The sequence below is a fragment of the Protopterus annectens genome, chromosome 7.part0, assembly GCF_019279795.1.
Source record: "Protopterus annectens isolate FY-2018-M chromosome 7.part0, PAN1.0, whole genome shotgun sequence".
Classification (NCBI taxonomy): domain Eukaryota; kingdom Metazoa; phylum Chordata; order Ceratodontiformes; family Protopteridae; genus Protopterus; species Protopterus annectens.
In genome coordinates this window covers 28,365,112-28,390,017 of record NC_056739.1, presented here as the reverse complement: position 1 = coordinate 28,390,017, position 24,906 = coordinate 28,365,112, and the positions used below count along the sequence as shown (strand labels likewise).

General features: G+C 39.4%; 1 protein-coding gene across 1 annotated transcript in view; it reads left to right on the top strand.

Annotated features, from left to right (window-relative positions):
• The window catches only part of LOC122805777, a 407,858-nt gene extending 386,607 nt beyond the window's left edge, over positions 1 to 21,251 (top strand). Inside the window, exon 12 of the mRNA XM_044076043.1 lies at positions 18,815 to 21,251. Coding sequence (XP_043931978.1) covers positions 18,815 to 21,251 — 2,437 coding nt within the window. The remainder of the gene's footprint in view (positions 1 to 18,814) is intronic.
• Positions 21,252 to 24,906: the final 3,655 nt, after the last annotated feature.

The following is a 24,906-nucleotide window of genomic DNA, read 5'->3' as shown; positions in this document are numbered from 1 at the left end:
CAAACCAAATCCTTACAAGTCCTCTATATCATAAAGACTTGCCGTCCTGCTTATTGAACCCTGTTCACAAGCAGGCAAGAAAGTATGTAATTTTTAAACACTTGCTACATAATTAGAGTATGTATTATATGCTAACTCAGCCAGGATACCCAGCAGCTTTTCCTCCCTCTCTATCCCCTCGCATTTAGAAGTTTTTTATCACTCCTGTGCTTTCTCCTGTTACTATCCCTAGGAGTCTTCCCATACCTTGATACATTTCTCTCTGCTCACCTGCCTCTGTTGTTAACTCGTTCTGTCCACTAGATGGCATTCTAAACCAGGATAGTACCTAAATCTTACATCCTTTCCTGGTATCTAAAGAAGCTAACATTCTGTCCCTTGCTTGTGAACTGGCTTCCTGCCCTATCTCTACCTCCTACTTTCTCTTACCTTTGCTCTCTGCTACCACTTACCTTCACGACCACTATTACCTATCCTCCTAGACCTACTCCTTCCTACTAAGGTACGCAGCAGTTAGCTGCTTACTATTAGGTTTTTGCTGACTTTTCGCTTACCTGTCTGAACCCGCTCCATTCGCCCTGCGGGCTCACTCCACTCCCCTACTCTGCCCCCAATTCCCACCCACCCCAGTACTCCTACATTTATTCCTCTAAAGACACACCCCATTACACCTACTCAAATCACACTAATCACATCTTTACCACTCCCATCCCCATTTCTCACAACACACCCACTGATACATTGCCTCTCATACTTCCTTCATATAATTCCCCACCTACTAATACACTCCTAACCTGATTATAAAACATTTCTCCCACCTCACAATCTAAAATTATGTCTATAATTATCATCCCATACAAATTACAACTACTTATCTTGGTCTCACTCTTACTTCCTCTAACCAGTACCTATCTCTTAACCTCCTATGAACAACCACTTTACTCTACGCTTCTCTTCCCCTCCAAACACACTTCTACACCAACATTAGATAACTCTCCTAACTTCCTAAACTTCATTTGCAAACCCAGCTACCTACTAGCCAAATATCACAGACTAGTACATATTAAGTACTCCAACCTAAAAACTAGAAAATTATTTGAATATTATTACAAGCCTCTTCAGCCTAAACACTTTACATTCCTACACTCCCTAATAGACGGTGACATTCATCCCAACCCTGGCGCTAAGTATACCGTTACCACTGCAAATTGCAATCAATTCAAATCTAGTACCCCACCACCTACCAAACCTTCCAATGCACTCCCTATAGCACATCTTAACATTCACAGTATTTGCAACAAAACAGCTCAGGTTCATGCCCTCCTAGATGTCCACCTATTTGACATCCTATGTTTATCTGAAACATGGCTAAAACCTACCATTAAAGACAATGAAATCACCCCACCTGGTTACAATATTATTAGACTAGATCGCACAGCCAAAAAGGGCGGAGGGGTCACAATCCTCTATAAATCAGCGCTACAAGTTAGCACTATTAATCTTAACCCACCTTTGGACAATAATGCTGAAATAATTATCTCCAAATTTCAAGTAAACACACATAAAGCCATAAATATCATTTGTATATATATTCCCCCAAGAAATAACATTAGTACACTCGAGTATATCCTTAACTGGCTTTCTATAAATCTCCCACAAGAAACCATAGTCCTAGGAGACTTTAATATCGATTGGAATTCCTGTAATAATACAAACCCCACCACCCATATTAACCTTTATGGCTTCTCACAAACTATTAACTCCCCTACCAGAACAAATAGACTCAACAACAAAGAAAGTACCTTGGACTGGATTCTTACTAATAGTCCTCATCAGACTTATACAGCAGGAACCCTTCCAGATGACCTAAGTGACCATTCACTTACTTATATTATTAGACATAAAACCAACCTAACTTTCCCTAACACTTTCAGAACAGTACGCACCAAAAAGTACTTTAACCCAGAACTTTTCCAAACAGAACTCAAACAATGTAATTGGTCACCATTAAAATATCTCCCCCTAAATGAAGCAGTAGAATACTTCAATTCCACACTCTTAACCATACTAGACCACCACGCCCCAATACGGTCTATTAGAAATAAAGCTAAAACCAGCCCCCTGGCTCTCTAAAAATACTAGGGAAAAATCCTTCTCAGAAACAAATCCTGGGCAAAATGGCGTACTACTAAGAATCCTACAGATCACCAAACCTTTAGGTAACATAGAAATAAAACAAAAAAGCCATCCTGCTAGACAAAAAGAACTTTTACCTCCAATTATAGCAATCCTCCCACAAAGAACCACATAAATTTTGGACTAGCATTAACAAACTTCTTTACCCAGGCCAGTCTATTACACCCAACCCACAAGGATCTAACCCGGAAAATCCCACACAAACAGCTAATGCCTTCAATTCTTTCTTCACAGATGCTATACAAACTCTTGATAGCCATCTATCTCCTGACACCTCTAATCTGACTACTTCTACTACAAATCCACCCCCATCATTTTATTTGCAACCTGTGTCTACTTCCTTTATCTGCTCCCTTCTCCAAAAATTAAAACCAACTACCCCCTCAGCTGACAAACTCCCAGCAGAATTCCTGCAAATAGGAGCTAAAGCCATTGCCTATCCCATTTCCATTCTGATAAATAGAACCGTAAGTGAAGGAATTATCCCATCTATCTGGAAATTTCTCATATCATCCCACTGCATAAAGGAGGGAATTCGAATGACTTCTCTAACTTTCGCCCCATAACTTTACTATCCCCTCTAGCAAAAATAATGGAAAAATGCATCCATAAGCAACTACTTAACCACGTACTCCATGATAACCTACTTGCTAACTGCCAACATGGATTCAGATCTTATCATAGCACCACAACAGCCCTGCTATCCTTCACAAACTGTATTAACGAAAAATGCAACAAAAATATTCTTTCCTCTGCAGTCTTCATTGATTTATCTAAGGCTTTTGACATGGTCAACCACCAACTCCTTCTACACATACTTAAATCCCTTTCACTTGATCCTCTATCTATGAATTGGTTCACATCCTACCTAGAAAACAGACAGCAGGCTGTACCTCTGGCAAAATAAACTATCTAATCACCTTCCTATCTCCCTTGGCATCCCACAAGGCTCCATATTAGGCCCACTCCTATTTTCCATTTATATTAATGACCTTCAAACAGCTATTCCAGACACCAACTGCATTCAGTATGCAGATGACTCTACTATTATCTGTTCCGCCACTACTCAATCTGAACTTCAGTCTCTTACCCAAAAAGCTTTCAATACTGTTGAACAGTGGTTCTCACACCACTGCCTCCTCTTAAACCCCCCAAAAACTAAACTTACTGTTTATACCCACCCGAAAGTCCACCCCCTTACATTTCACTCTCACATCCAATAACAGTACTCTTATTTCTCCTGACCCAACCACTAAATGCTTAGGTATAACAATTGACAACAACCTCAACTTTGATACTCACATAAACACCACAATAAAATTAGTTAACAAAAAATTAGGATCCCTTTACAGAATCAAACCATTTCTTATACCAGTAGCCAAGACCGCTATTGCCAGAACTCACTTAATCTCCACTCTACTCCATGCTTCTCCCATATACCCCAATCTCTCCAAAAACAACCTCAACAAACTAGCAACATCCTATAATAATATTGCTAGATTTGCTACAGGCTCTCCTTTCAGAACCCATCACTGTGAGAATCTAAAACAACTAGACTGGATAGAATTTCTTAACCAGCTCCAATTTCACCAACTTACTATAACCCATAAGACCCTGTATCAACCCAGCAACGCTCCAATACTGTCCAGCCTCATTACCCCTTACAATAATCTTAAGACTCTATGCTCTTCAAATAAACTGCTGATCAATACAACAAAAATCTAACAACTCAGCAGGTGACTCCTTGTTCTGTAACTCTGTTGGCAAACTATGGAACCAACTACCATCTGAACTCACCTCTTAGACTTCTCTCTCACTTTTTAAAAGGAATCTGAAACTATTTCTCAACAAACACTGGCTATGCTCCTGTACTAACCCTGACTAACTTTCTCCTTTTATTAATTTTCACCCCACCTCCTTCACAATCTTCCCTTAATGCTTCAATTTACTATGTTATTGCATCTAAAGCCTATGTATATATGTATAATGCACCTTCTTTTATACATTACCCTCTACGGAATTAATGCTTATGTTATTAATCACTACGAGTATCCTAATTTGTGCGAAAAAAAAAAATTTACTTATATACTTGAAAGAATTGTCTTTTATATATTGATCTGTCATATTAATTATTTTTTACTTCTTGAAGCTTTTCTCCCCGGCCCTGTACTGAAAATGGACATGTATCCAGCTAGACTAGCCTTGTCAACAAATGCAAAATAAATAAATAAAATATGGACTCGAAGTTAGCCTTAAAGGATTTCACTACTGACCTTATTTGCTTGTTCAGACAAAGAAGAGATTGCTACTAACTTGGCAGCTGCTCCTTCATGGTCCTGGACAGCAATTTTTTCCTTTTATTATAGTGTCTGTTTATTGCTGCTGTCTACCAGACAGGTTTACTCTTCCTTGAGGAAGAGGATTTGGTCCTGTAAGGTATTACTGAGATTGTGCAGCTATATAGGTGCTCATATAGTTTTTTTGGCATAGGCTTGGACATTAGTGCTTGTTCCAACTAAAGGGATGGTGGCTGTGAAGCTACTTATACCTGCACTTATGAGGTTGTAGTCAACTTTGGAAAAGGTTTTTTGGTCGACCCTGGCAATGGGCGGGGGGGGGGGGAGTCAGGGGAGATGGTGGCTTTGAAAGTGATTACTTTATGGTTAGATGTTAACATGGAGGATAACACCTCCTTTTTTTCTGTCTATCAGTTTTATTGTATTGCCTTCTCCTGTAAACCAGATAAGCACTTGGAAAGAAATTTCAGTCCAGTGTGCATTGCTACCCATCAAATTTTAAGTGTCTTTGCATGAAGCAATTTTTTTTGCATAGATGCCGTTCATTTTCTAAGAATGACTGGGTTTGTTAACATTCAAGAAATTGCCCCATTAAGCACCATACCTGGTACAAATTTAACTGTTGTACCCACAATTCTGCTGCCTTGTTATTTTCCTGTTGACTCTGTGACACCTGAGTTGCACTATCTCATAGTGGAGTGGGAATTTAAAAAAAAATAACTCCTCTGCCTAGCTTTATTGATAATATTCTTTTTAACAGCAGAAAGGTGTGGCTTTTTGCAGATAAACTCAGGAAAGGAAAGGCTTCCCTGGTACTTGTGACATCTGGATAATATTCCACCAAACTGTCACCAATAATGTGATGTCCGGTTAATATCCCATTGAACAGCCACTAAAAATGTGACATCCCCTAGTATCCTTTCTCAGTAACTAAGGAACTTCAGTCCTCACTACTGACTCCAATATGAGACCATTAATTAAACAGGAGCAGTATTCAACAATTTACTGAAAGAACACAACAGGAACACGCTCTATAACCTGGGAATGGACTGTATACTTCTGTCCACCCTAATGTAACTTTACTTATTACACACTCCAGAGCAATGTATCCCAGTTTAAAACCTCTGATATACTTACAGTTAAATAAACTGAATTTCACGAATCCAAACACTTCTGGGAAAGCCTGACACAGATTTCCAGCTGTGTCCGGCCCACAAAATATTGCGGTAAAACGCTGCCACCAACCAGAGTATCTAGATGCCCTTTCAAATAGGTGCCCAATTATTAAAATTAGGTATTAAAACAAATGTTAGCAAATGTCCTAAAGCAGCTAGGCTTTCGGAGTGGCCAGGAATTATCAAAGCATATATAAGCACTCTCAAATCACTACAGAATGCACTGATCAGCCACAATGTAAGATAATAAAAATATTTAATAATGAGCAATATGATTAAAAATATAAAACAGTAATTTGAATAAATAGAATTCAATCACCAAGAAAATAATATTACTGAAGGATAGCAATCCAACTTTTAGAAAAACTCTGACTGATTAGCCATAATTTCCCTCTCTAACTAAAGAACTCTGTCCTTGGTCTAAACTAAATATTACAACAGATCAAAGGCAGGCTTACAGATCTTGGTGAATTCTTTGGGTATTCACTGCTCAGTACAGCTGTGAACTGAACTGTGAACTCCATTCAACACAATTGCTGCGATAACCTTAACTGTCTTCAGCAGGCTCTTTCATAAACTAGGTTAACTATCTCAAGTGTCCCAGTTCTTATTTACATTTCACTTTTTGAAAATCAACAAACAGCTGTTTGTGAAAGTTCCTTCCTGTCTTCCAGTCTCTGACAGCAAACACACAGCAACTGGAACAATTCCAGTGGTATCATCTGCAGATCAGCTGAGTCTGAAACAGCCTACATTTAGAATCACCTTAGGAAACATGCACAGTTAGAAATGTAAAAGAACATTGTTCAAATCTTTAAACATCCTGTACAAACAGAGTATTAATCAACATGTAAGAACTTATGTACAATATCATAGCTAGTCATGCTGATATACAATACACAGGTTAATCTGAAGTTATGTACAAAGCTTCAGCCAGACATGCTAACACAGATGACAGTGTCTAATTGCTTCACAGTACTCACCAATGTATCACCAACAGATAAAGGTGATTATACATGCAATGTCAGAGATCTCTCAGGCAACAAATCAAAAGTGACAGTCTCTCTAACCTCTGAATGTAATGTTGTATTTGTTAATAAATTAAACTCTGCATTTTCTTTCAGTCTTGCAGTTAGGAAATTTAGTTTTAGAAAGTATAATTATTTTATTCATTTCCTTTATTTCGATGGGTAAAAAATAAAGGAAGGGCTTATTATCAGCTGTGGCCTTTATCTTACAGTCTATATATATTTAAACAGATGAACTAGGATACAGGGGCCAGGTTTTAAACATGACTTTGAAATTATACCTGTGAGTTCCTAACAGTGAGGTTCTTTTACCCTTCAGATACTCATTTAAACATAATTTTCCAAAATCTGTTATGGCTTGATTTAAAAAAAAATCATTTAGATATGTGCTGTTCATGATGAGTTATGGTTTATTTTGTATTTGTACATTCATTTGTTGACAAAGCACGTCTAATCCCTTTATCATGATTGCCTTATACCACCAGCTATCTACTAATTCCACTAGTGATTTAATGCAGATTACAAATCACAAGTAATTTGTTCACAATGATCACAATGATCTTAGGGTCTAATTCAGAACTAAACATGGCTCAGGGCTATTAGCAATGAGGTCCTGATCTGACTGCTTCAATATCTGATTAATTCAGATTGATTTTTAGATTTCATGACATATTTTCTTACAGCTCTCTCTGCCATGAGGTATTGTATGAAAATATTACTTTAAATATTATTTCTGTGCACTAAATTTATTTTACTGTATTACTTGTTTAAGAAGGCACAACTGAATCAGCACTGAGATACTAGACACAGCCAATGTCAAATAATGTGATAAGCAGTTAGTACAAGTGATAACTGGAAAGATCTTTAACCCTAGTTTACTTCATACTAACTTTGTTTACACTTTTTCTGATAAATTTTATTATATTGCCTTCTCCCACATACCAGACAGGTATTTGGACTAATTTCAGGCTCAGACTGGGAGTTATCACTCAAGAAAACTATCAGCATATGCAGTTTCAGTCATTTACACATATGAATTGTACACTAAATCAATTTGTTTATATAAAGCTCCCCAATGAAATGTCAGGACTCAAAATGCAGAGTGCCAACATGCTTGGAAATAGAGCTTGGAAATGGAGGAGAAAAGTGAATATCTAACATCCCTCTTCTCATTTAAACTTCTTTTTTGCTGGGGGAGTTAAGGATGCCTTGTGTCTCCATTGAGGGGGGGGGGGTCATGCCCCCCATCCCCCAAGTGAAATATACTAACTCCAAAATTACCATACCTTGGACAAAGACAATATTCTGAGAAATAGCATTCTTGGACTTGCTATATGTAAGTCCAATTTTACGACCATTCAGTCTCCCAATTTCAAGATTCACTGTAGCAGGTCCCAACATTTCAAATGGTTACTTAATTATACAGTACACTGATAAAGATACTTATTAATTTTTATTGACAGCTGAATCATCTAAGATGCAAAAAAGTAAGCCTATCACATCAAAGTCCAGACTCACAGTGCCTAAAGCCAAAAGAACAAAAAGACGAGGTCTGGAACACCACGCTGTATAAAAAAACATTGATTTATTGTAGAAATTCAATGACAATGTTAGCACTTTCAGGTTAAAACCCTTCCTCAGACATTACAATGCATAAAAACACACAGGTGCATTTAAAGCAATTCACCACCAATCAAATTTTAGTAAACTACCTGTCTTTTCTGTAAGGCTGGTTTAAGGGGAACAACCCCATTTAAATCCGGAAGCCTATCAGCTCCTAGTTCAATGATCCATTTGCTCTCATTATATTCCATTTCATTCACTCAATCATCCCCCTTTTTGGATAGTTTTATTACTTGCAAAAGCCAAAAGAACAAAAAGACGAGGTCTGGAACACCACGCTGTATAAAAAAACATTGATTTATTGTAGAAATTCAATGACAATGTTAGCACTTTCAGGTTAAAATCCTTCCTCAGACATTACAATGCATAAAAACACACAGGTGCGTTTAAAGCAATTCACCACCAATCAAATTTTAGTAAACTACCCGTCTTTTCTGTAAGGCTGGTTTAAGGGGAACAACCCCATTTAAATCCGGAAGCCTATCAGCTCCTAGTTCAATGATTCATTTGCTCTCATTATATTCCATTTCATTCACTAAATCATCCCCCTTTTTGGATAGTTTTATTACTTGCAAAACCATAAAGTTAAAGGAATGATTCTCATTACGTTTGATATGTTGAAACAATGCATTATGTACATTCCCATTGTGAATAGCTGACATATGCTGTAGAATTCTTTCTTTAAATTTGCAGTTGGTCTTACCTACCTAGAATGAATGACATGAAATACAATCAGCTAAATACACTATATCTCTTGTATGACAGTCTGCAAATCCTTTTATCAAATATTTTTTACCTGATAGAGGGTGTTCAAATATATTGTCGTTCCGGATAAACTGATAAGCCTTACAGCATCTGCTTGGAAATGTACCCTGATGTCCTATATATTGACTAACATTTCTTTGTCTGTCATTATACAGAAGGTCCTTTAAGTTCTTTCCTCGCTTAAAACAAAATCGGGGTGTATCAGTCGAGATATCCCCCAGTTTGCCATCTGTTAATAAAACCCTTCAATTCTGTCCTATAATATCACAGACCCCTTTGTATATTATTGCTATAATGTAAATTCACTCTAACAGGTTCTGCCATTCTATTAACACTGTGAAAATTCACATTATGGTTTTTCTTGGAGAACCAGGGTTTTGCCCTGTCCTTTCTCTCAATATTACTTAGTTCTAGGGCAGACTCTATGGTCCTTTGTGTATACCCCCTATTGATAAGATTATCTTGTATGTTTATGGTTTCATTAACATAATCAACATCCTTAGTGCATAGTCGTGATGCTCTATAAAATTGACCCTTTGCTATATTTTTAAACATGAATCTAGGATGCATACCATCATATGCTAATAAAGTGTTTTTCCAACAATCCTTTCTAAAAATCACAGTGTTTTTAATTAATACAAATCTAATTAAAAACTATTTACATCAGCAACTCAGCAGATTGTACATATTCAGTTTTTGCAATGTTTTTACTATGAGTTATGTCAGGTGCATGAGAAAAAATGGACTGAGAGTAGCTGAGGAGGCTATGTGGGGTGGGAACAGGAGCATTCCCAGTTTGAAGTTAGGTGTGTATGAAGGAGGGTTTTAAAGACAGAGAGACTCTTTTATGCACAATTGCGATACAATGTACTCTATCGATGGATAAATAATAAATTATTGGAAATGATAACGTGACCATCAAGGAAGTGTCTTTTTATGTGCACAGAATTAGCCTTGTCTGCACCTGTACTGATTCTCATTCAGGAAGGCAGACTGGGTCCTGGATAAACCAGATTTAAGGGAATTTTCATTAAATCCACAACAGCTGTCCCAGGAATGAGAATGTCATCTGACAGATGCCCATGGATGTATAGCTCCATACTCAGGGTATCAAGGAACTGAACATTTTGCTAGGCAGTTTTCAGGCATTCTAATTGGAATATGGATAAATACATGACTGTACCTGCTTTACAGGGCTGATGTTATTAATGCTGCACTGCATCTGTTAATGCTACAGGGGAAGCAGGGTAGCTGAGGAAATGTTCTTCAAGTAAATGAAAGGCATAAAACGTTTATTAATTAAATTAAATGTTCAAAATTAAGATATTTGATAAAATGATTATGAGAAAAGCACATAAGGGATTCAGCGTTACCTCGGAATTGGAAAATGAGCATGTTTAAAGTAAAACGAGCATGTTTAGAGTAAAAAGAGCATGTTTAGAGTAAAATGAGCATGTTTAAAACATGTTTAGATAGCATGTTTAGATAAAATGAGTATGTTTAGAGTAAAATGAGCATGTTTAAAGTAAAATGAGCATGTTTAGATAAAATGAGCATGTTTAGAGTAAAATGAGCATGTTTAGATAAAATGAGTATGTTTAGAGTAAAATGAGCATGTTTAGAGTAAAATGAGCATGTTTAGAGTAAAATGAGCATGTTTAAAGTAAAACGAGCATGTTTAGATAAAATGAGCATGTTTAGAGTAAAACAAGCACAAGAAAGGTATAATTGGCATGAAAAAGATTAAATGAGCAAAATGAATATAATAAAGGGCAAAAAGGGTGCATTAAGCATAAATAAAGCACGGCAAATGAAGTTTGGCAACAAAGTAAGTTGTCCCGGGACATCTTCATTGGGGGGGTAGGTGGATATTACGGGGAGTTAAGTAGGTTGGGGAGGTGATAGGGTTAAGTGGAGGCAGGGATGGATGGGAGGAAATGAGATAAGGATGGGGAGGGGCTTAATGGGTTTAGTCTAGTGTAGCTGAGTTAAGCAGTCACATTTTGGTGTGAACTTGCTACCCACCCTTCCTCCCTCTTTTTCATTGGTGGGTTGGGAGGGTTAGGGTTATTTAACAGTGGGATTGGCGGAGAAGAGGGATAGGCTTGCCCTCTTCTGTTCCCCCTCTGATGTCTGGATGTTCATTTCAAGGATCTGGGGAAAGGAAATGAGTAGTTGGAGGAAGCTTGCTGAATAGATAAGTAAGCTGAGGTAAGGATGGTGCTTATTTGGTGGAAGTTAATTCAATGGATGGTGTATGAAGGGAGTTGGGATGCTGCTTCATAAGCAAAGTAAGCGAGTAGAGGTATGGACCCTGCTTATTGGGCAGGGTGAGTAGGTACGCCGCCCTGATTAACATTACAAGGATGGTGCTTCATAAGTAAAGTAAGTGAGCAGAGGTATGGACCCTGCTTACTGGGCAGGGTGAGTAGGTATGCTGCCCTGATTAACATTACAAGGATGGTGCTTCATAAGTAAAGTAAGCGAGCAGAGATATGGACCCTGCTTGTTGGGCAGGGTGAGTAGGTACGCTGCCCTGATTAACATTACAAGGATGGTGCTTCATAAGTAAAGTAAGCGAGCAGATGTATGGACCCTGCATACTGGGGCAGGGTGAGTAGGTACGCTGTCCTGATTAACATTACAAGGATGTTCTGCTGTGTTTAGAATCAATTATATTATGAATAGTTGTAATTAATGACTTGGATGAACAAAGCTATGTTATGAAATTTAATAAACGTCGTCAAATATCATTTAGTGTGATGTGTGTTTATTGGAGGGGACCGGGACAACTGCATGTTTTTTGGCAAATTACAGTGTTTTGGCATAATCTACTATTATGCATTTATTGAAGCTTTTCAGAGCATAACTAGAGTTATCCAAGTATATCAAAGTGTATAAAAGTGTTTATGGTTTGTGTTTATTACTATGCATTTATTTCAATTAGTTTATTGTGTGCAAAGTGCAACTATTTTGAGAAGTGCAGTCAAAATACAGCCATTCCAAAAAGTTTCTTGTGCTGGGTGTGTCTATTCACAAAAAGCCATCATTACAAAGTGTTTTTGAACTGTAAAGAGTGAATTTGCAAAGTACAGCCATTTTGGAAGTGTTTTGGTGTGCTTTGTACTGTTTATTCACAAAGTATAGTTACTTTGAAATGTTTCTTACTCTGAGCTTTTCCTGCCCATTTATTCACACAGTGCAGTTTTTTTGAAATGTTTCTTACACTGATAAGAGGTAATTTCTCAAAGTACAGTGATTTTCAAAAGTGTTCTTGTGTTACTGAGACTTATTTCGCAAAGTATTTAGCAGAGTTCAGTTACTCAGAGGCCTGTTGTGCTACTGGGCATAGTTACAAGTACGGGCATAAATTTCTGGTACATATGTATGTATGTGTGTTCATGCATACTTGCAAAAGCCTGCACTAGTATGTGTTAATAAGGCAGAGGCATTTCACAGACCAGGTCAACTTGTATTTGATCAGAATATTGCAGAAAATTAGAGAATATTTGAACAAGAGTATGATATTTTCAGACAAGCAGCTTATTCAGACAAAGCTGCACACACCAGGGTTTGCATTTTGCCAAACCTTGCTTGGTCAGAGGCCATTACAAGAAAGTGTTCATTTGTGTATACACCAGCAGTGTATGAAAGAAAAGGGGAAATCAGTCATATTGTTGTGCAGGCTTCTGTCTTGGATGTAGAGAGTTCATTTTGGCAAGTGATCCTTGATCGCACATCTTCATTACTGACTACATTCAGTACCCCATTTGCAAGATATAGATTCCTCAGGATACCATTTGGAATAAATTCTGCTAGTGAAGTCTTTCAGTGTGCAATGGAGCAAATTTTTTCAGGTTATCCATGTGTCATGAGAGTAGATGATTTTATTGGTCGGAGGCAATGGTGAAGCAGAGCATGACAAAAACCTCAGGAAAGTTCTAGACAGAGCACATGAAGTGAACTTAAAGCTCAGTCCTCTGAAGTGCAAATTCAGACTACCATAAGTTACATATGTAGGTCATTTATTTACTAGCGCTTGCTTACAACCGGATCCATCAAAGCAAGCAGCGATTCTTGAGATGCCAGCACCAGATAATGTTAAAGTTCTACAAAGTTTTCTTGGTATGGTCAACTATTTATCTATGTTTATACCAGACTTCACTCATTTGATAGCACCTTTGAAAGAGCTGACGTGTAAGCATGTTACACTGTCTTGGCTAGAACAGCACCAGACAGCATTTGAAGACCTCATGCAGAAAACTGCTACTTCACCTACATTAAGATAGTTTGATGCCAATAAACCGGTAACACTTTCCTGTGATGCTTCAAAATTTGGTCTTGGTGCAGTTATTCTTCAAGAGAGCAGATCAGTAGCCTATGCATCTAGAACTCTTACCCAAACTGAAATGCAATTTGCTCAAATTGAGAAAGAACTTTTGGCAATTGTATTTGCATGTTCAAAGTTTCATGATTATGTTTGTGGTCGAGCTATCCGGATTGAAACTGATCAACGACCTCTCGTCACTACTTTAAAGAAGCCTATGCATTCCACTCCAGCAAGATTACAAAGAATGATGCTCAAATTGCAAAAGTATAACAGGAAAATGGTCTATACAAAAGGCAAACGTCTTTATCTGGCTGATACCTTATCCAGATCACCCAGAAATACAACAGAACAGCTTAACGTGGAGAATTTTGACTTTGCTTTCGTGGAAGTGCGTGATTTTCTACCACAGGACTTGATGAGCTGAGAGATCATAAAAAGGCTGATCCTGTTTTGCAAAAGCTCAACCTCTACATCCATGTAGGATGGCCGCCAAAGCAATCTAGTGTACCACCTGAAGTGCAACCTTATTTTCCTTACAGAGATGAAATGTTGATGGAAGATGACATTATTTTCCAAGGTCCTAAAATTGTTGTTCATGCTTCCTTACAATGTGAATATATCCAGATTTTGCACCGTGGTCACCCAGGTTCCAAATCTACTAAAAGAAAGGTGAGAGGACTAGTATTTCGGCCTTCTCTAGCAAAAGACATTGATAAACTACTTTTTTTCTTGTTCAGTATGTAATAGTTCTAAACCGCATTTGCAGAAAGAACCACTTCCGCTAAGTTAAGTTCGTGAACTATCTTGCTCAACGGTAGCCAGTGACATATTCGAGTGGAACAATCAGCATTACTTAGTGTTAGTAGACTGTTATTCGAACTGGTCTGAGATCGATTTGCTACCTAACTTAACGTCCACTGTTGTGATCACCAAGTTGAAACGCCATTTCTCAGTCCATGGGAGTCCAGAGAAGCTTATCTCTGACAATGGTACCCAGTTTACCAGTCAATTGTTTCTGAAATTTGCAAAAGAATAGGACTTTGTACATGTTACCAGCAGCCCTGAACACCCACTGTCAAATGGTCTAGCTGAACGTGCAGTGCAGAGTGCAAAACAACTACTAGAGAAGTCAAAGCATGATAATACATATGTCTTTTTAAAGTTACTCAGTCTCAGAAACATACCCCGTGACGATATACTTGGCTCGTGTGCTCAGAGACTTCTATCTGTGGAAACCAGAAAAACCCTGCCTATCAGTTTCAGTTAGTTGAGGCCTAAAGCTAATAACAACAGAGCAATCAAAGTCCAACTATCCAGAAAGCTTTCTTTCCAGAAGTTCAGCTATGATCAATCGAACAGATTTCTTCATCCATTGACGAAAACAGAGACAATGAGAATACAAATGGTGAAAGGTTTCGACCGATTGGTCAAGTAACAGGTATATGTGCCAAACTGAGATCCTAATTCATAGAGTCCAAGGGTGTGAAGTACAGGAGAAATCTCAGACATCTTCTTCCTGTATCAGAATCAATATCGACAGCTCTAAATCTCAGAGCAATCAAGCCAATGTTCCTGTTGTAGAACGTGTCTTAACTCTTATTTCTGTTCCTGATGTCCCCAAAGTTGAACATTCAGCCGAGACAGTCCCAGTTGCTACACCTAATTCTAATTTTCATGTCAAATGTTTTGGTCATATTTCCAGACCTAGTGTGAAATACGCAGCAATATGGACATGATTGTATATATATATATATATATATATATATATATATATACAGACGACTGCAAACTGGGCGCCATAGTGGAAAGTGCATCGGACACGGATATCCTTCAGAAGGGACTCACGGAAACAGATAGCTGGTGCCAGAGCCATGGCCTGAAGTTAAATGCCAAAAAATGTATAGTCATATCCTTCGGGAAAAACAAGGTAACCCCAAACTACCATATAGGTGGCAATCCACTAAGCACAGAAGAGGTTATCAGGGACCTGGGGACCCAGGTTGACAGTGGCCTTTCTTTTGACACTCACGTTGCTAAAGTGGTTAGAAAGACCTTCTACATTGCCCACCTGATCATGAAGGATTCACATCCAGATCTAGTGAGGTCATTGTTCCCCTGTACTCTTCACTTATCAGACCAATGATCGAGTACAATGCCCCATTCGGGATGTATCTCACCCGACATCTGCAGCAATTGGAGAGACCCCAAAAGTTCCTCACCAAAAGGATAAAGGGACTCCAAAATCTGTCATATGCTGCCAGATTGAAGAAACTCCAGCTCTATTCAGTCGCATACCGTCTGCTCAGAGGTGACATGTGCCTGACATACAAGGCCATGTCCAACCCGGAATTAATGGGCATGCTCCACCTCAAAAAATCCAAATCCACCAAAACCAGTAGAGCAAGCGACTTAAACCTTAGCACGGATATAAATAGGACGTGCTGGAGGGATAGATTTATCACTCAGAGACTCCCTATGCTGTGGAATAAAATCCCAGTCCATGTGAGGCAGAGCACCTCGCTGACTCTGTTCAAGAGAAATCTAGACCTGTGGATGGGAGATCGTAGGTTTACCCCAGGAATCATCTCTGTGTCACTGCTGGACAGAGGCACAACAAACTAATGGGCACAGTATTTTTTCATATAAGGGGTGGCGTAAGCCACAAAAATTTGGGCTAGGCTTATAAATGCCTTAGGGCAGATAGCCTAGTATAAACCTATGAACCTATATGAACCTAGATATATATATATATATATATATATATATATATATATATATATATATATATATAAAATTTACTATCAATAAGTCGAAAGTTAAAATAAAATGTGTACGTATTAGCAAAGTGTTTCGCCGAACGTACACATTTCCGTATGTACCTAATGTCGAAAACAGCTAATTGTTGAAAATGTTTATTGTGACATTTTCGACACTCAACAGCACTCCAACCCTTCCCTTAACTCCCTACCTAACTAGCCTAAACTCACGTTTATGCAGGGGGGAAAGCCCCCCTGCACCCCCCACACCCCCCCTAACTTAATATTCCAACTAGGAGATTGCACTACAGTGAGGAAAGGGATGTATTTCCCTAACCGCACTGTACCGCAATCCTCTTACATGAGCAAACATTATAATTGCGAATGCACAGTCCATTCCCAATAATAACATTCACTCACATAACCTGCCAAACTATGAAGTATTCGAACATATGGTGTTCGAATACTTCATAGCCATGCAATTGCACGGCGGCATTTGGATAGTAAACCATATATATATATATATATATATATATATGTGTGTGTGTGTGTGTGTGTATCTAGTTCTGTATAATTGCATGTCAGAGAATTATTTTGTACCAATTGCATGTCAATCGATGTTGTCAACAATGCACAACTTATTTCTCAAAGAGGGAGTATGTAGAATATGTATGTATGTTGTACCTTTCAGAAGCATTTCCAAGGAAAGCACGTGCATATAAATAGCAAGCATGTGTTAGCTTCAGTGCCATTTTGAGAGCGCAGCCAGAGAGTGAACATGTATGAGAGACATAAGTCAGTCTGTTTATAAATTTATCTAAGTCAAAGTTGCTAAGCCTCATTCCTGATGTGTTTGTACATAATAAAGCAGCTTGAACAGAACCCATGAATGTTTGACTGTTTTATGATGACCAGACGAGCAGTTTCTAGGAAAAAATTAAAATAAAAACATCCACACACTGACAAAAAAACATCAAAATGGGGGTAGAGGGAGGGGACAGCTACTGCAACAGTGATCAGTTAAAACATCTGCTGTTCTGGTACGTTAACTCAAACCACTGCACTATGTTTAACATGAGATCACTGCTGCAGTAGCCTCAGTTATATGAGTAGATTACCAAAGCTATGGAAAAAGGGAAGGATGAAGGGTCAGCGTCCAGGAGTCCCTGTAGAACTATAGTCACACATAAAGGGTACCAACATGCAGGTGAAAAAGGCTATAAAAATACAAAAACTTTAAATAACAGAAACGATTATACAAACATGAACTGTTAACGATAAAACACTACAAGCGTTTTCGTCCAGAACTTAGGACTTCTTCAGAAACATACGGAAGCCAACTCTCACTTGTATTTGTAAGGTCCTACTTAAATGAAGAACCTACTGGAAACTTCAGTAAAGATGTCTTTGTTCCTCACACAGGGAAGAGAAAGAGACTCTCTTAGATCTGCTAGCTAAAGTGATTTTATTTGGACTAATCCTTTATACTTTATTTCTAGCCTAATGAAAAATGAGATATGGTTCACTCACCATAAGAGCTTGTAACTCAGATACTCTGCTTGCAGAGACCACAGCAATGATTAACAGTTTTTCAAGTTAAGAACTTCAGTTTAGTCTGGTGAGCTAGAACAAAACTGAGATGCCAAGATGCAGCCACCTGTTTTCTAGGCTGAAGGATATGGAATACCCCTTTCAAAAACTGTTTGACTTGAGGCTGTATAGAAAAGGTGGGGTTTATGTGCAGACAAGTGGAAGTAGATGACAGGTGAATCTTGATAGAAGAGTAAGAAAGAGCAGAAAATGTAACTCACAAATATTATAGAACCAGAGGCATCCAGGCATTACAAGGGTCGTGTTATTAGTTTGATACTGACTCCAGAGGCATCCAGGCATTACAAGGGTCGTGTTATTAGTTTGATACTGACTCCAGAGGCATCCAGGCATTACAAGGGTCATGTTATTAGTTTGATACTGACTCCAGAGGCATCCAGGCATTACAAGGGTCGTGTTATTAGTTTGATACTGACTCCAGAGGCATCCAGGCATTACAAGGGTCGTGTTATTAGTTTGATACTGACTCCAGAGGCATCCAGGCATTACAAGGGTCGTGTTATTAGTTTGATACTGACTCCAGAGGCATCCAGGCATTACAAGGGTCGTGTTATTAGTTTGATACTGACTCCAGAGGCATCCAGGCATTACAAGGGTCGTGTTATTAGTTTGATACTGACTCCAGAGGCATCCAGGCATTACAAGGGTCGTGTTATTAGTTTGATACTGACTCCAGAGGCATCCAGGCATTACAAGGGTCGTGTTATTAGTTTGATACTGACTCCAGAGGCATCCAGGCATTACAAGGGTCGTGTTATTAGTTTGATACTGACTCCAGAGGCATCCAGGCATTACAAGGGTCGTGTTATTAGTTTGATACTGACTCCAGAGGCATCCAGGCATTACAAGGGTCGTGTTATTAGTTTGATACTGACTCCAGAGGCATCCAGGCATTACAAGGGTCGTGTTATTAGTTTGATACTGACTCCAGAGGCATCCAGGCATTACAAGGGTCGTGTTATTAGTTTGATACTGACTCCAGAGGCATCCAGGCATTACAAGGGTCGTGTTATTAGTTTGATACTGACTCCAGAGGCATCCAGGCATTACAAAAGGGTCGTGTTATTAGTTTGATACTGACTCCAGAGGCATCCAGGCATTACAAGGGTCGTGTTATCAGTTTGATACTGACTCCAGAGGCATCCAGGCATTACAAGGGTCGTGTTATTAGTTTGATACTGACTCCAGAGGCATCCAGGCATTACAAGGGTTGTGTTATTAGTTTGATACTGACTCCAGAGGCATCCAGGCATTACAAGGGTCGTGTTATTAGTTTGATACTGACTCCAGAGGCATCCAGGCATTACAAGGGTCGTGTTATTAGTTTGATACTGACACCAGAGGCATCCAGGCATTACAAGGGTCGTGTTATTAGTTTGATACTGACTCCAGAGGCATCCAGGCATTACAAGGGTCGTGTTATTAGTTTGATACTGACTCCAGAGGCATCCAGGCATTACAAGGGTCTTGTTATTAGTTTGATACTGACTCCAGAGGCATCCAGGCATTACAAGGGTCGTGTTATTAGTTTGATACTGACTCCAGAGGCATCCAAGCATTACAAGGGTCGTGTTATTAGTTTGATACTGACTCCAGAGGCATCCAGGCATTACAAGGGTCGTGTTATTAGTTTGATACTGACTCCAGAGGCATCCAGGCATTACAAGGGTCGTGTTATTAGTTTGATACTGACTCCAGAGGCATCCAGGCATTACAAGGGTCGTGTTATTAGTTTGATACTGACTCCAGAGGCATCCAGGCATTACAAGGGTCGTGTTATTAGTTTGATACTGACTCCAGAGGCATCCAGGCATTACAAGTGTCGTGTTATTGGTTTGATACTGACTCCAGAGGCATCCAGGCATTACAAGGGTCGTGTTATTAGTTTGATACTGACTCCAGAGGCATCCAGGCATTACAAGGGTCGTGTTATTAGTTTGATACTGACTCCAGAGGCATCCAGGCATTACAAGGGTCATGTTATTAGTTTGATACTGACTCCAGAGGCATCCAGGCATTACAAGGGTCGTGTTATTAGTTTGATACTGACTCCAGAGGCATCCAGGCATTACAAGGGTCGTGTTATTAGTTTGATACTGACTCCAGAGGCATCCAGGCATTACAAGGGTCATGTTATTAGTTTGATACTGACTCCAGAGGCATCCAGGCATTACAAGGGTCATGTTATTAGTTTGATACTGACTCCAGAGGCATCCAGGCATTACAAGGGTCGTGTTATTAGTTTGATACTGACTCCAGAGGCATCCAGGCATTACAAGGGTCATGTTATTAGTTTGATACTGACTCCAGAGGCATCCAGGCATTACAAGGGTCGTGTTATTAGTTTGATACTGACTCCAGAGGCATCCAGGCATTACAAGGGTCATGTTATTAGTTTGATACTGACTCCAGAGGCATCCAGGCATTACAAGGGTCGTGTTATTAGTTTGATACTGACTCCAGAGGCATCCAGGCATTACAAGGGTCGTGTTATTAGTTTGATACTGACTCCAGAGGCATCCAGGCATTACAAGGGTCGTGTTATTAGTTTGATACTGACTCCAGAGGCATCCAGGCATTACAAGGGTCGTGTTATTAGTTTGATACTGACTCCAGAGGCATCCAGGCATTACAAGGGTCGTGTTATTAGTTTGATACTGACTCCAGAGGCATCCAGGCATTACAAGGGTCTTGTTATTAGTTTGATACTGACTCCAGAGGCATCCAGGCATTACAAGGGTCGTGTTATTAGTTTGATACTGACTCCAGAGGCATCCAGGCATTACAAGGGTCATGTTATTAGTTTGATACTGACTCCAGAGGCATCCAGGCATTACAAGGGTCGTGTTATTAGTTTGATACTGACTCCAGAGGCATCCAGGCATTACAAGGGTCGTGTTATTAGTTTGATACTGACTCCAGAGGCATCCAGGCATTACAAGGGTCGTGTTATTAGTTTGATACTGACACCAGAGGCATCCAGGCATTACAAGGGTCGTGTTATTAGTTTGATACTGACTCCAGAGGCATCCAGGCATTACAAGGGTCGTGTTATTAGTTTGATACTGACTCCAGAGGCATCCAGGCATTACAAGGGTCTTGTTATTAGTTTGATACTGACTCCAGAGGCATCCAGGCATTACAAGGGTCGTGTTATTAGTTTGATACTGACTCCAGAGGCATCCAAGCATTACAAGGGTCGTGTTATTAGTTTGATACTGACTCCAGAGGCATCCAGGCATTACAAGGGTCGTGTTATTAGTTTGATACTGACTCCAGAGGCATCCAGGCATTACAAGGGTCGTGTTATTAGTTTGATACTGACTCCAGAGGCATCCAGGCATTACAAGGGTCATGTTATTAGTTTGATACTGACTCCAGAGGCATCCAGGCATTACAAGGGTCGTGTTATTAGTTTGATACTGACTCAGAGGCATCCAGGCATTACAAGGGTCGTGTTATTAGTTTGATACTGACTCCAGAGGCATCCAGGCATTACAAGGGTCGTGTTATTAGTTTGATACTGACTCCAGAGGCATCCAGGCATTACAAGGGTCATGTTATTAGTTTGATACTGACTCCAGAGGCATCCAGGCATTACAAGGGTCGTGTTATTAGTTTGATACTGACTCCAGAGGCATCCAGGCATTACAAGGGTCATGTTATTAGTTTGATACTGACTCCAGAGGCATCCAGGCATTACAAGGGTCGTGTTATTAGTTTGATACTGACTCCAGAGGCATCCAGGCATTACAAGGGTCGTGTTATTAGTTTGATACTGACTCCAGAGGCATCCAGGCATTACAAGGGTCGTGTTATTAGTTTGATACTGACTCCAGAGGCATCCAGGCATTACAAGGGTCATGTTATTAGTTTGATACTGACTCCAGAGGCATCCAGGCATTACAAGGGTCATGTTATTAGTTTGATACTGACTCCAGAGGCATCCAGGCATTACAAGGGTCGTGTTATTAGTTTGATACTGACTCCAGAGGCATCCAGGCATTACAAGGGTCGTGTTATTAGTTTGATACTGACTCCAGAGGCATCCAGGCATTACAAGGGTCATGTTATTAGTTTGATACTGACTCCAGAGGCACCCAGGCATTACAAGGGTCGTGTTATTAGTTTGATACTGACTAAAAAAATCTTTCGCATTACCCAAGAATGATTTTTGACTAGCAAGTTTCTTAGACTCCTTTTATACTTCCTGCATGCCCTCAGAAAATAGGTGCCTAATAGGTATTTACACTACCATTTCGGCAGTCAGTTGAAGAAAAAGTTTACAATATATAAAACAAACTGTCTTGTATGAGTAAGTACAATCCGTGCAGAAGTTTGTGGTAATTGCCACTGGCCATTTTCAAAAAACTGTTTCCTGGGCCAAAAGCACATCACCACAATTATCATTATGGAGTCCTTCTGAATCTGTAGAGTGACCCTGATTATCTATGGAAATGGAAACCCATATAGAACATCCCATCCATGTGAATGAGAAGACAAATGTCTTCCAGCTCTGCTTGCAACGAATCCTGGAACAGAATTTATTTACTTGTCAGTTGTGAATGGAGATACATTTATATGAGGTGTCCCCTACAGATGGATCACTTCCTGTAAGACCCTGGTTCAAGTTCTATTCAGGCTGGTCGGGCCTAGTCCTGCTCGCCTTGTATGCAATAACATTTTGCTGTGACTGAATGCAGGTAGTCTGAAGGGATAGGTTGTGCTGAGCTACTACTGACTAGTCTGAAAAGGGAGTGTGGTTCCACCCTGTCTGTTTACATATCACATCAGTGTGATGTTATCTGTGATTACCAGCACAGCTCCTGGAGTACAAAGATGGTTTAGAGATTTGAGGGTATTTATTACAGCCATTATTTCTTTAACATTTCTGTGTTTTGTTCTAGCCTGTTTTTTTCCACAGACCCTGAACTTTCACCCTTTTGGAAACAGATCCACAGGCAAGGTCTGAGGCATCTTTGGTTACAGACTGAGTAGGATCTGGAAGGGAGAAGGGGAGATCTAGGATGATAAATAACTATCCCACCTTCCAAAGTAGTTTCATTTTGAGAAATCCAAAACTGGGATCAGAAAATATAATGGGTGTTGGTGTTGGATCCAAGCAGATATGAGGAATCACTGACTTTTTCTCATGTGAAGTATGGACAGAGGAATTCTGAAAACTGTGTAGGCCATCAAACCCAGAATCCAGAGATTTTCCCTCTCTGAGGTCATAGACTGGTTGGAGAAAAAATTAGAATCTGTTCCTTGTAAAGGTCTACTTTGTCCTGAGGAAGGACAGCCCTCATCAGGGATGTGTCCAGAAGATATCCCAGAATCATCATACTGTGAGAAGGAATGACATACATTCCTGACATCTGGAAAAAAAAGAGTCTGCAAATATAAGACAGTCATTTAAATGTGGAAAAATGTGAATGCCTTGCAACCTGTAGTGAGCTATTACTCATGCCACATACTTTGTAAACACCACTGGAGCCCAAAGGATAAGAAATAGAAATTAAGTTGTAAGACAGATACAGAAAATCTTAAAAAAACATACTAAAAAAAAAAAAACATTTGAAATCTTTGAAAATTGGGACATGGTAATAAGGGGTAACAGAGATTGAAGGCAAAGCCTCTTGAACTTTGGGACTTTGATGTGAAGGTTTAGAAAAGAAAGGTCTACTACTGGTCTCCTTTCATTGGCACCAGAGAGATTCTTGAATAAAATCCTTTTCCTGTTTGTTCTAGGAGAACTGGTTGCATGCCCCTCCCCCCCCCAAGAGACAGTTTGTTCCAGGACTGGAGGAAACAGAGAAGTTTGGTCTGAGGGATGAGGAGGAATCCCTGAAAAGGAGGAAGGGACTACCACTACCAACTGTATCCTTTCTGAATGATTCTCAGAACCCTCTTGTCTGAGGTCATCCGATGCCACTGGCAAAAATGAAAACCTAGACTTTGAAAAAGGATTAACTGGCTGCCAGGGTGGTAAGAGAGAAAAACCTGAAGGGGCATATAGTCAGTCTTCCTTTTTGGACTATCCTTGGTTCTGGCAAGCTCTCCCCTTTCTTTTTAAGGCCAATTGCTATTGTTTTTTGAAATTCTGTTTGTCTCTACCTTAATGAGACATTTTGCTTTATTTCCTATGGAAAGATGTTCATAAGGAAGGAAAGATCCAATTAAACATTGAGAAGGAGAGTTGTAAAATCTTAATAACATGCAGAATAAACTTCCCTCTTTCATCAAATCTTGGATCTCAAGAGAAAAGGGGCTAAACAATACCTCTCTATCTAGGGAAGAATTCAAGACCTTAGCTTTGACATCCTCTGGTATATTTTCTGAACGTATCCAGACAAACCTTCTCATTACTGATGCAGTAGAGCTGCATTGGATAGAGAGTCAGTAAAGTTAAAGGAGCACTTCAAAGAGTGATTGGTTGTCTGATAAACAGAAAATATTAACACATTCAGAGATGCTTAAATCCCTGAAGAAAGGAAGTGACCATATTGATTATCAAACAGAAATTTTGACACATGAGCCTGACAATTCAGAATTCTGAAGGCTAAAGTAAAAGAATACACTTTCTTCCCAAATCAGAAGTTTTTCCATCATTGTTAGAAAGGATAGAGTTAGCATTTACAAGGTGTTTGGCAAAAGATGGTTTGGGGGTAAATATGAAGGAAAAACATTCTTCCATATCAGATTCCCCCTTCCTGTGACATAGATACTGGAGAAATACATTCCGTCTAATTCCTGTCTTTCAGAATGGGAATCAGTACCTGAAATAAAGGGTAATCATTTTCTTTTAAAACTCAGTGATGAATCAGAATTTAAAGGACAAAAGGCTTAAAATAGGCCCTTTGCAAAACTCATCAAATCTTTCCTGTCCATCCTCAGTGAAGCAGGAGAAGACATATGCCTAACTTTCTGTTTTCTATTCAGAGGAGAAACTCTAGAAAAAGACCAACCCAAAGATGGGGCTCTTCCAAGGAACCTGGCACCTTAGGTCAATTTTGCCATAAACCATAGTCTGCTACCTCCTCCCTTGCTCAGAGAGGACAGACTAACAGCCATCGTGAAAATGCCTAACACCTGGTTCTTAACATCTTCTTGAGGAGGAATGCC